Source organism: Capricornis sumatraensis, chromosome 19 (assembly GCF_032405125.1).
Source record: "Capricornis sumatraensis isolate serow.1 chromosome 19, serow.2, whole genome shotgun sequence".
NCBI classification, from domain to species: domain Eukaryota; kingdom Metazoa; phylum Chordata; class Mammalia; order Artiodactyla; family Bovidae; genus Capricornis; species Capricornis sumatraensis.
Genome location: NC_091087.1, coordinates 67,194,650 through 67,207,278, shown reverse-complemented (window position 1 = coordinate 67,207,278; position 12,629 = coordinate 67,194,650). Strand labels below are relative to the sequence as shown.

Sequence of the window (12,629 nt, the reverse complement as noted above, 5' to 3'; positions counted from 1 at the left end):
CAACACCCTGGGCTCGCTCTCCCTGCCCAGCGCCCCTCCCCGCCCCCCACCCCGAGAGGCCAGACCTGTTTTTCCTTCTCAGGCCGTTTCCAGTCCTGTGGCTCTTTGACAAACACAATTGCCTCTGGCTGTGTCAAGTCAAGCATCAGAGCATTAGGAAGGGGTTGGGGGTTGGGGGTCTGGGCCCACCGCCAGGGTCAGCCTCCCTTATCCTCGCCCACCGCCCATCAGCCAGCCGGGGCCCCTCCACAGCACCCCCTTCTCCCCTGCCTCCCTGTCCCCCCCACCCTGCCCCCAAGCATTCTCACCTGTCTGTCTGATCTCACATGGTCCTGTCTTTCAGCCCCCACAGGTGCCATGACTCAGCAGCCCCAGGAGGGCTTCGACAGGAGCGTGGAGGACGCCCGCCAGTGGATGAGGGCTGTGCAGGAGCGGCTGCAGATCAGTGACAACACCCAGGGGCCCCGCACGGCGCTGGAGGCCAGGCTGCGGGAGACCGAGGTATGCGGAGGCCGTGGCCTCGATAACCCTGCGGCCTTGGCCTTGTCCGTCCGTCTCAACTGTTGCATGGCAGAAGTGGACAGACCAGTGTTTCTCAAACTCTGCTGTCTTGGAGTCTCTGGGGTTTAATTGTAGGTTCTCAGCCAGGAGATGGACGTGATATTTCTGACATGCTCCTGCCATGGGTCCTAGGATCACGCTTTCATTGTAAGGCTCCAGAGGCTACTCTCTGGCTCGCCCATCCTGCCAGGAGGCCCCATGCAGCCAGGTGGTCTCTGCCCCTAGCTGGTGCCAGCCCTGCTTCCCACCCTACCTTTGCTTCCCTGTGCCTGAGGTCCCTGCCTCGGGTCTTCTCGGGCTAGAGTCCGGCTCTACCCACTACCTGGCACGAGGCAGAGATTGGGAAGGCCGGGGTTGAAGGGAGGGCCCAAGCCTGGTGGGGAGAGGAGTTGGCAGCCAAAATCCCTTCCCTTGTCAGTCTTGGCCTTTGTCATCGTTATCATTGTCACCGATCGTCGCTTATCAAATGGGTGCCTCTGCCAGGTCAGTGGGAGAAAGGCAGTGACGTTCATTCAGCTGCTATTAAGTGCTCAAGCCTGTGCTGTCTGCTTTCATCTTCAGTTTCCCAGAAGCCCTGAGATGGTGATGTAGTGTCCCCACTTTTCAATAATGAAATGGATCCCTAGACACAGCGATGGGCCAGAATGAAGGGAGTCGATCTTGTCGGGGCTTGGACCCAGGGCTGAGTTCAGAGCATCACTGGCCTTCTCCATGTAGGAGCCTGGACCAGTGGAAGGGGTGCAGCACACGCTATGCTTGGGTTTATGGCCTAACAGGGACAGGTATACATGTAATCTGGCAGCCTCACAAGTATGGAAGAGGTACATCCCTAACATGGGTTCATGACACTATTCTCCTCTACAACCTTCCGTGGCTCCCCATTGCCCACCAGAGAAAAGCCAGCTTCACCTGACAGCAAAAGTCCTCCACCATCTATCTACACGACCCTATTCTCTAGCCTCGGCTTCCCCTGCTAGGCTGCCTCCCGGGCACACGTCCTCTCCTGTTGGCAGGAAACCTAGATTCCCTGTCACCAAGCCTTTGTGCATGCTGTCGCCTCTACTTGGAATGCCCTTCATTTGGGTCTGAGTGTGCAGTGTGAAAAGAAACGCCTGCCACTTTGCCCACGAGTCTTTTCTGATCCCCTCCCCCAGCCCCAGTCCCAGCTCCCGATGCTCCCTGTCTGCGAACAGCCCTGCACGGCACTTGCTGTCTTAGCACACTATCCCTTTGCGCCTTCCATGGTCTGGGGGCAGCTCAGTACCCCGTGGTGGTGGGTCAGGCTTAGTTAGGTGAAGGCAAGGCGATCCTTAAGGAAGGGCTGTTGGCAAGGGCAAGAGAACGGGCCCTGGAAGCCTCAGGAGCACTTGCATCTGGTGAAACCCTGAGCGTTGGGCCAGGAGCCTAGGTGGAGGGAGCCGCATCCTGGGCGCCCCACCCTGTGCTCGCCCACGGGGCTCAGACCCGCTCGTTTTCTGTGTGCTTCGATGTTTCAACATCGATTTTGCAGTAAGAAAACATTTCACTCCTGCCTTCTGGGGAAAAGGAGCAGCAGTACCTTCCCCGCCTGCAGTCCGTGGGCCCTCGCCCTGGGGCCTGGGGCCTGGGTGCCTTCCCTCCACCCGCTCAGCCATGCATGTCCCCGGTGCCCGTTTGGAGAGTGACTGGATGGGAGTTTCAGTCCAGCTCTGAAGCTTAGTAGCTGTGTGGCCAAGAGTAGGTCCCATGCCCTCCTGTGTGCTGAGGGCTGTGGGGTGCCCTCCTCTGTGCAGAGCGGCTGCGGAAGCCTGCCAGTCCCTCACGGAGGTGGGCATCTTCTGTGGAAGAGACTGGAGAGTGGCTGCTCCCGGGACAAGCTGGTGTCCCCCAGGCTAGCAGGTCAGGAGAGGCCTCGGGGGACAAGTGACAGCACTGCTGAGGCTTAAATGAGGATCAGTGAGCCAGGTTGGGGGATGCAGGGGGAGGGAATGGAGGAGTCTGGGGGAGGGGGAGAGCTTGGGGTCTGGGGCGGGCAGGTCTGGCATTGAATTCCCGCTGTGGCCACAGCACCCGCGGAGAGTTTCCGTTGCCCCCTGGGCTTCAGCTTAGCTCCTGGGGAGAGTGCTAGTTATCGCCTTGCAGCAGAGAGGAAGGACCAAGGCCAATAGCTTACTGGCACACTTGGCGAAGGGCAGGGCATGCTGGCAGAGCCGGCCCAGGGCAGGAAGTGTCCCTCACGGCTTCAGTGCAGGGACTCTGTCTATGGACTCTCCCAGGCCTCGCCCCGTACCTCCGGGGCTGGTTTCCTAGGCCACAGCATCTTGTCTCTTCACCCTCTGGTTCCCAGCCTCCTTGGCCCTGCACTTGGGGCCTCAGCCAGGCTGCTTCCTAACTGGTTTCCAGGCCCCTTAATGGTCAGAGAGCTGCCACATCTCCTAGGACTTGGCTTCCAAAAGTCTGATGCTCTGAACGTGCCGTGTGTTTCCAGCTTTGCCGGAGCCCCCATCTCACATGTCTGTACAGCACTGAGGCTCGGTGACAGTGCTGCCTCCTCATGAGGGCTTTGTGGCCTTTTATGGCTCTTTTATAGTCATCTGTGCTCTTGTCTACAGACTCCACCACAGCCCGCAAGCATTGGGCCATGTTTATTTTCATCCCAGATTCTAGAACCCAGCACAGTACTCAGGAGAGTACCCATCATAGTACTCAACATAGAACTTAGCATAGTACCCACCATAGTACTCAGCACAGTACTCAGGAGAGTGCCCATCATAGTACTCAGCATTAGTACCTAGGGGAGTGCCCATCTGGCCTTGACTGCATAGAGGGAAAGCCCTCACTACATTCCCCCAGCTTTCCTGACCTGCTTCTCCTCTCACTGAGCTTTTCCCTCCACCCAACCCCACCTAACTGTTGCCCTCACCTGGCTCCTTTGAATCAGAATTGCTTTGCGGTTGCAGTTCTGTGACGCCTTCCTAGCTGGCTTGAGTCTCTTGCCAAGCTCTCCTGGACTTCATCCTTGCTGGGGACAGGCTGTAGAAGAACCCCACACCAGCCCAAGAGCAGAATCACTGGGCAGAGAAGGAGGTGGAATCTGCTTCTCAAAAGTTGTTTGTCAGCTCAGCCCCAGCCTCTGGTCCCCTGGCCCCAGGCCCTCAGCAGACCTGCCTCTGGCTGATATTCCAATTTGGGGGCAGAGGTTTCTGCGTCAGGCCAGGTGGGCCTTGTGAGCTGCCGGCCTTTGTGACCAGCTCCACTCTCTTTGGCAGGAGGCAACAAGCAAACCCCCCTGCAAAGGGCAGTGAATATTGAGGTCTCCCACGTCCACCTGATCCAGCCTGTACCTCCCTGGCCAGGAATCAGAGGGCAAAGGTCCAGAGGCCTGGGGCAGATCACACCTTCAGGACACTGGACTTTGGGGGAGGGGCCCTTGACCTCATGGGGCCTTTCCAGGCTTGGCTGGTTCCTTCTGGTGTGGCAGAGATTGAACTTCGCTTCTTCTCCAAGCTGCTGGCTCTCTTCATTCACAGAGCTGGGTTCTGACTGAGCTTAAATTGGGCAGCAGCTCTAGAGGGGGCCTCACGAAGTGCTGCAGAGATGGTTCTGCAAAGCCGAAGTGTCTGCAGGTCCCCAGTATCCCTGCTTAACACTGGAATCACTGTGGTGCCCATCTTGCCAGCTTGGGAGTGGACGTGCGGTCTCCACAGCCCTGGGTGTCAGAAACATCAGGTTCCCTTTTGTTCTAATTTATTTTTGGCTGTGCAGGGCCTTCATTGCTGCACGTGGTCTTTCTCCGGATGCGGTGAGCATTCACTGCCGTGCTTGGTCTTCTCACTGTGGTGGATTCTCTTGTCGCAGAGTGCGGGTCTAGAGTGTGCAGGACTTGGTAGTTGCGGCCCATGGGCTCAGTTGCCCCTCAGCACAGAAACATCAGAGTCCTAATTATTATTATTATTATTTCTAATCGAAATAGATCTCCCTGGTTGACAAGATACTCATCCTACGCCACCCTGTGGGACCCCTGCTCCCGAGTGGTGTGAAGTGTTCTGTGCAGGGGTTGGGTGATGATCTTACTTAGTCCAGAACATTCCGTGGTGGCCCTGGATCCTCAGTAGCCAGCAGTCACTGTGGTGTCTTTGTCTTCCCCTTTGCTGTTCGCTACTGAGCGGGACTTGGGGGTCCCTGTTGGGTCTTTGCTGCCCCCATTACCTTCTGGAGTCCTGCAAATCTTGCTGCTCAGCCTGGCTCCTAAACCCCAAACATAAGCTCTTTCCTTCTCTTGAGCAATCTCCCCATTCTTCACCCTTCAGATCCCAACCCCACCCCACTCAGAGCACACAGACACAGCCCTTGGAAGGAGCTTGTTTAATCTCATTCTTTGCTAATGCATGTAGGCGGGGAGGCCCTCTATACTCTCATCGTTGTCATCATCATCATCGTTAACCATTCTCATGTGAAAGTCTCTCAGTCGTGTCCGACTCTTGGTGACCCCATGGACTATACAGTCCATGGAATTCTCTAGGCCAGAATACTGGAGTGGGTAGCCTTTCCCTTCTGCAGCGGATCTTCCCAACCCAGGGATCGAACCGGGGTCTCCTGCATCGCAGGCGGATTCTTTACCAACTGAGTTTATCAGGGAAGTCTCATATGAAGTAACAAAAAGGATTGGAATCATTGCCCATTTGCACATGTTGGGGGAGGGTCTGCATAATTCAGTTCAGTCACTCAGTCGTGTCTGACTCTTTGCGACCCCGTGGACTGCAGTACACCAGGCTTCCCTGTCCTCCACCATCTCCTGAAGCTTGCTCAAACACATGTCCATCGAGTCAGTGATGCCATCAACCATCTCATCCTCTGTGGTCCCCGTCTCCTCCTGTCTTCAATCTTTCCCAGCATCAGGCTCTTTTCTAATGAGCTGGATCTTCGAATCAGATGGCCAAAGGACTGGAGCTTCAGCTTCAGCATCAGTCCTTCCAGTGAACATTCAGGGTTGATTTCCTTTAGGATTGACTGGTTTGATCTCTTTGCTGTCCAAGGGACTCTCAAGAGTCTTCTCATAATTGCTCAACGGTTCATAAAGTATACTCACATGTCAATGATCTAATTAATAGTATTTTTAAAAAGTAATTTTATAGCCCTATGAAGTGGACAAAGCAGGGTGTTGTTATCACCGTCTCAGAGTGATTGAGTGACCTGTCTGGGGCCTCACGGCTATCAGTGGGGCAGCATGGCACAGGGCAGGAGGCCCTCCCCAACCCTACCCACACAGAGGGCTCAGATGGGCCAGCCCACTGGGCCATTAGACTGAGAAATCCAGTTACCAGCCTCAGGGAGACAGGCTGGGAACAGCTGGAGCTTTAGGCAAATGCTGTGCTGTCAGTAAATACAATCAAAAGGCAGGTAAAAGGTAGTAATAACAGTGAACAACTGTGGAGTGACGGAGTATCCCGTGTGGGTCAGGCCATGTGCTAATGGCTCTCCTATCACACAGGTTACCATAATCGTGGGTAGTGTAACCACTGTCTTCCCGCATTTCACAGCCCTGGAGAATTTACATACCAAAGGTCACACAGGTAGCCGTTGAATTGGAATCCAGTTGTATTTTGACTACAGGGGCCAAGCTTTATTTGCCAAAGAGCTGGAATAATAACAATGAGTAATGACAGTAGCTGATGCTGATCAGAGTTGTACTATTTGCTAGACGTTGTTTGTCAGCCTTAGTCCTCCAAAAAAGCCAAGGCCAAGATGGCATTAAATGTGCAAGAAGTTTAAGAGGGAATCATCTGTGAGAGAAAATGAGGCAGGAACCCGGGAGGCTGGGAGGGACCAGGTCAGTCCAATGCAGGTCTGACCCCGAGTCCAGGAGGACAGGAGCTTCTTAGGCTGCCCTACGAGTCTAAGGGAGTTTGGTAAGGCCGTGGGGCATCCTGAACCCATCCGAGGAGCCCAGGGTCCCCTAGGGACAGAGCTGCCCTCACGTTCCTATTTGTGGTCACTCGTGGCAGCAGCTGAGGGATTGAGGCCTTGGTGCCAGCTCTAAAGTCAGAGATAATTCTGGAGTCTCAGCAGGGGGCCCTGGCCAAGCCTGCTCTGGGCAGTAGACCCGAGAGGCAGATTCTCACGGCCGTGCATCCTGGGACATGCACTTTGGGTGCATTTGCTCAGTGAAGTCTGAAAAAAAAAAATCTGAGAGCTGAGTACGACTATACTCCCACTTTACAGACAAGAAAAGCAAGTTCAGGGAGAAAATGACACTTATCTGGATTTACACAGCTGGAAACAGGCCAGCCTTGGAAGGGAGAGGACTCCTATCATTGGAATGCTCTGGCCGGTTCTGTGCTAATTTATCTCCGTCAAGGCTCGCTTCCACCCCAGGCCCCTCGGCAGAATGTCCGAGGTCACGGGAGAAGGGGCAGGGGCTGTGAGGCCCCTCGGCAGAATGCCCGAGGTCACGGGAGAAGGGGCAGGGGCTGTGATTTGAACCCCAGCTCCTCTGGTCTCCATGTCCTGCCTCTTTCTGCATCATGCCACCATCTTCTCAAGGCTCCGGCTGTTGTCATGTTGTCTAACTACTGGCTTCGTGTCCACAACAGAAAATATGCCAGCTGGAGCCAGAGGGTCGCGTGAAGGTGGATGTGGTGCTGCAGGCCGCCGAAGCCCTTCTGGCATGCTGCCACGAGGACCAGAAGACCGAGATCCTGGCTCGGCTGAGAGACATCAAGGCCCAGTGGGAGGAGACGGTCACCTACATGACACACTGTCACAGGTAGGGCGGCCGGGGACCCTGCCAGGCCTTCATCTGCAGGCCTGCTGCCGGCCTGCCATGCCCACCACTGTGCTGGCCTGGGGCTCCCTGCCCAAGCGACAGCTCTCAGTCCAGGGATGGCTGGGAACAGGATGCTCTCTTGGGATGTCAGCCAGCCTGCCTGCCTCTTTCTAATAATCGAGCTTAAGGATAATAATAGACAGCGGGAGCCCATCGCGTTTTGCCCACAATTAGTTCCTAGGAGGCTTGCCTTGTGTGCACCCTCCAGCAGAAGGGGTTGAATGGCCCCAGGGGGAAGAAGCCCTGTTGCCTTGTTAGCACTTTAGTCTAGATTTTCTCTTTGTACCAGGGAGCCTGGTGGTGCTGGGCTCTGCCCTGAGATTGCTTTTTGCTCTGCTGGTTACTTGCTGTGTGGCCTCAGGAAAGCTACTTGACCTCTCTGAGCCTCGCATGTCTCATCTGGACAATGGATATCATTGAGGGATTCCCTGGTGGCTCAGATGGTAAAGCGTCTGCCCGCAATGTGGGAAACCCAGGTTTGATCCCCGGGTCAGGAAGATCCCCTGGAGAAGGAGACGGTCATTAAGTGTTTCTTAAAGAAAGTTATTAGGAGGATGGCGGGAGGTACAAATGTCAAGGGCCCCATGCAGCCCTCGGCATACAGGAGGTCTTTGATGGGCAGAAGCTACCAGCCTCCTCTCCATCTTAATAAAATCAGAATGAGTGGACTGGCAGGACTTGCATCGTGCCTTCTGCTTTTCAAGCTCTTTCATTGGAATTCCAGACAAAGTGGCTGGATGTTGGCTTTGCCGATAGTCCATCTCCATGTTACAGATGGGAAACTGAGGCGGGTGCAGAGGCCGGGTGAGGCAGAGTTTGTGACATGCCTGGGAGCCACACACAGGCCCCCAGCCCTCTGTCCCACACTGAGCAGTGATGAGCCCACAGATTCTGTTTCCTCTGCAAATGATGATATACACACACTGCCCATGGCAGCCTTCTTGGGACAGCTAGTGGGCACCCATGTAGTAAGAGACAGAGTGGCTGTGTGCGGAGTCCAAACACCAGAGAGAGTGACTGGAGGACACTGTGCCTCTCTAATGGGAGTTCCGGGCTAGGATTTGGGGTTCTGGTGGCCAAGGGCATCAGCAGGCCGGGGTTCTCAGAGCAGGTCTGGAATCCGAACTACCCCGATGGTCAGCCCCATGGGGCTTGCTTCCCAGACAGGAGGGTCTTGTCTAGTAGGACTGGGGTGAGGCCTGAGAGGGTGTCCTTGTGCCCGCCACCCACTGTACCGGGGAGGGGGCAGTGGTACGGACTCCCCGCCCTGAGCCAGGTGGGGGTGCTCACCGTGCCCATGGCTTCCACCCGCAGCCGCATCGAGTGGGTGTGGCTGCACTGGAGCGAGTACCTGCTGGCCCGGGATGAATTCTACCGCTGGTTCCAGAAGATGACGGTGGCGCTCGCGCCCCCCGTGGAGCTGCAGCCCAGCCTGAAGGAGAAGCAGTGGCAGCTGAGCCACGCCCAGGTGCTGCTGAACAACGCGGACCACCAGGCAGTGCTCCTGGACCGGCTGCTGGAGGAGGCGGCCTCCCTGTTCAACAGGATCGGGGACCCCAGCGTGGACGAAGGTGCCCAGCAGCAGATGAAGGCTGAGTATGAGGCTGTGAAGGCGAAAGCCCAGGTGGGTGATGGGCTGTCTTCACCCATCCATGCGTTTATCCCATCTACCCGTCCAGCCACTCATTTGCTCTCTAAACATCTATCCATCTGTCTATCCACCATCTACCATCAACCCACCACCTCCCATCCATCCATCTCCCTACCCTCCTATCCATCTTTATCCACTCACCACCTATCTCCCCACTAAACTCCCAAAGCTCCCATTCACTGTCGACCCACTCACCTCTGCATCTACTTACCTACCCAACCTTCCATCTACCCACCCTCTTTTTTACCCATCAGTTTACAAACTCGTCCGTCTGCCTCCCCATCGACCTAACCAGATCTCCTATTCTCTCTATACAACCACTTAATCACTCACCCGTCTATTCATTCACCTGCTCATCAACCCACCCTTGTACTCTTCACACACTCGTCCTCATCCATTTCTCCACCACCCACTGTCCACCCTTCACTCACCTACCTTGTGTCTACTTGTCACCTGTCTCTTCACCCACCCACTCAAGCATTTGTAGCTCCCTACCCATCAGTCTTCCACCTACCCATCCGCCCAGCCCTCTACCATCCATCCGCCCACTGACACATTATCTACCATCCAGATGGCCAGTGTTGCTCATGCTTAATACACATCAGCAGCAGCAGCAATACACATGTGGGTACTTAGTATGTGGGTGTTGACTGACTGGCTGATGGACCGTGAGCTTCACTTCCGCCTGACTCTCCTCTCCTCTTCCTCCCTCTCTCCTCTTGTACTTCAGTCCTTCCTCTTTGCTCTCTCTTGCCCTTCCCACAATCCCTCTGTTCACTCTTTGTCCCTATCTCTCATCTCATTCTTTTTTTTAAAAAAATTAGTTTTAATTTTAATTGGAGGAAAATTACTTTACAATATTGTAGTGGTTTTTGCCATGCTTTGAGATGAATCAGCCATGGACGTACATGTGTCCCCCATTCTGAACCCCCCATCCCCCTCCCTCCCCATCCCATCCCTCAGGGTTATCCCAGCGAACCGGCTTTAAGTGCCCTGTTTCATGCATCGAACTTGGACTGGTCTCACCTCATTCTTGCCTTGGTTTAAACCGTCCATTGAGTTATTATGTTCAATTTTGTTTCGAGAAATTCTGTTTGGTTTTGTATTATGTCTGTTCTTTGTTCCATTGTCCTTTTTCCTTTAAACTTTGCACTTCACCCAGATAAGGATGCTATCCGTAGGCATTCTAAGCATGCATATTTTACAGTCATCAGGCTGCTCCGGTGGCTGAAGTTCCAGGCCTGATGCTTCTGTCTGTCTGGTCTCCTAACATGGATTGTTTCTGTGGGGGCTTCATAATTCTGAGCCGTGAGCTCATCCTATTTGAACCCTATCTGCAGAACCCTGTGGCTGGGCCTGGCACTCAGAGAACTTGTGTTTGTTCCAGCCAGGGTGCTGTGGGAATTTACCTTCAGGATTTCTGTTTTCATGTCACTAAATTGTCTTGGGGGTTCCTAAATCAAGTGGGCTCTCTGCACTCGAAGCCCCAGCCAAAATGGTGCAGAGGCTCCTGGCTGCATACTCTGAAAGGCGAATGTTTCTTCATTTGTTTTCTTAGACAGAGCCCAGGCTGAAAGACATGTGCTTCTTTCCTGAATTGTGCTGGTGGGAAGGTCTCTTTCTCTAGTTCACCCTTTGACAGAGGGGGAGCCCCTTGAGGGTTCTGCCTTTGTGCAGTGGTCTCCACCCTCTGGGAGCCAGAGTCTAACCTCTTCCCACAACCTGAGCAACCAAGGAGATGTCAAACACACTTGTGAGTTTAGTAACCTGTTTTCTGTAGCGCCTTTGCATCTGGTCCATAGGAAACTGCTTACCTTGGCGTGTGTGGTGTGTATATGTGTGTGGTTCTGCATTTAAAACATGCCTGCTACATTTTATCCAGCATTTCTGGCTGGCTGTGGTAGAAGGGTATTCAGGGTTCTAGTCTCCTGTGTTGCTGGAGCTGGAAGTCTCCTGGGTCCTTCAAGTTATGGGAGACGGTTCTATAATAAGCCCAGATCTGGGAATCCGTAAGCAGGAATAGGATGCTAGCCTCTGAATGTTTGGGGAGGGACCTGGGTTCCAGGCAGCCTCTGCTGCTTCCCAGCTGTGTGGCCCCAGGGCCGCTCACCCTGAATGAGTGTGCATCTGAGCTCTTTAAAGACTGGAGATCATTTTCCCAGGATAAAGGATGACATCTGCTCTCAGTAGCTATGATAAAAAAAATAGCCACAACAATGGTGTCTGCCATACAGCAGGTGCTGGGAGCCATTCACTCAATGAATGAGAACCCCGCCCCTGCAGCTTGGAGGCTCGGAGGACAGGCAGGTGGGTGGAGCTTGTCTCTAGGAAATGTTACCAGTTGGCCCTCCCTCTCCACATCCAAGTGACTGGAGCCCGCTTAACAGCAGTTCTCTCTTCAGGACTGCCCCGTGGGCCCAAGCAAGGGGAGATGCCTGCGCGTGGCCTCCTTGCTGTGACTTTACAGGAAATAGGTTCTTGTGTCAATCAACAGAGAGCTACTCATGCAGGGAAGCGGAAAGTGGCTTTGTGTATGTGTGTGTGCACGTGTGTGTGCACGTGTGTGTGGAAGGGACATACTTGGGGCACCCATGAGCACCAATTCTGAAAAATGATCACCTCAGAGGTTCTCATCGTCCCTCCAGGGGATTCTCCCTCCATCGGATCCAAAAAATAAAATCAAATCATAGAAATCACAGCTCTTATTGGCGACCACTTCCTTTTCTAAGTCCCTTCATGTCTTTGACCTCACTTTATCCTCCCTGTCTTCTTATGTCGCAAATAGAGAAAGTGTGTGTGACTGGGACCCCTTTTTTTAACTTAAAAAATAATCCACAGATAAACAGCAAGGTCCTGTTGTATAACACAGGGAACTATATTCAATATCCTGTGATAAACCGTAATGGAAAAGAACGTGAAAGAGAATGTATGTGCCTGTATAACTGAATCACTTTGCTGTAGAGCAGAGATGAACACAAAATTGTAAATCAACTATACTTTAATAAAAAATTTTTTTTTAAATAATTTAAGGGTTGGATACCACTGGCCCTTAGAAAGAACTAGAAGTCCTGGCGACTTCCTACGTGGGCTCCTCCTTTGGTGGAGCCCCGGGTCCTGGATGAGCTGCTGCGCCTGTGCCCGTCAGAGGAGAGTGGAGGGGGGCAGCTGGGGCTCCTGTGGGTCAGGCTCAGAAAGCGGAAACAGTGGTACACGGGAGGTTTCGAGTTCCTGGATGAGGGAGCAGGTTTTCTCCTAAGGGTTTTCCCGACGCAGAGCCCAGCTGGCAGCCTCCTGGGCTAGGAGAGTGGGGGCTCTGCCTTTTAAGGATGAGGTTGAGGTGGCGCAGGGAGAGCTGCCGCCCTGGCTGAAGCCCTTGGAGTTGCCAGATGAGCTGATGAATTCTGACCTTGATGTGGAAACTGGGGGTTGGGAGGGGGCGTGGCAGGATGATTGGACCCCATGAAAGAAAGCAGTTTGGTTTGGACTTTTGGGCTGTTGGCTGAAACTCACAGATGCTTGATTTTCTCTTTCTGGATGTCAGAAGTTTGGGAGCTCTGTTGTAACTCATGGAAACCCAGGTAGCTCTTGGAAGGGGGCCGGGATGGGGATGGC

At 53.9% G+C, this 12,629-nt stretch overlaps 1 protein-coding gene across 2 annotated transcripts in view; it reads left to right on the top strand.

The window, feature by feature from the left end:
* The first annotated feature begins 351 nt into the window (after positions 1-351).
* Positions 352-12,629, top strand: part of SYNE3 (spectrin repeat containing nuclear envelope family member 3) — a 59,766-nt gene continuing 47,488 nt past the window's right edge. The window contains exons 1-3 of one of the 2 annotated variants that reach the window (XM_068991408.1): positions 352-501; positions 7,134-7,306; positions 8,681-8,990. In XM_068991408.1, coding sequence (XP_068847509.1) covers positions 358-501; positions 7,134-7,306; positions 8,681-8,990 — 627 coding nt within the window. In that variant the 5' untranslated portion in view covers positions 352-357. The remainder of the gene's footprint in view (positions 502-7,133; positions 7,307-8,680; positions 8,991-12,629) is intronic. The other variant, XM_068991407.1, reaches the window with a different exon arrangement.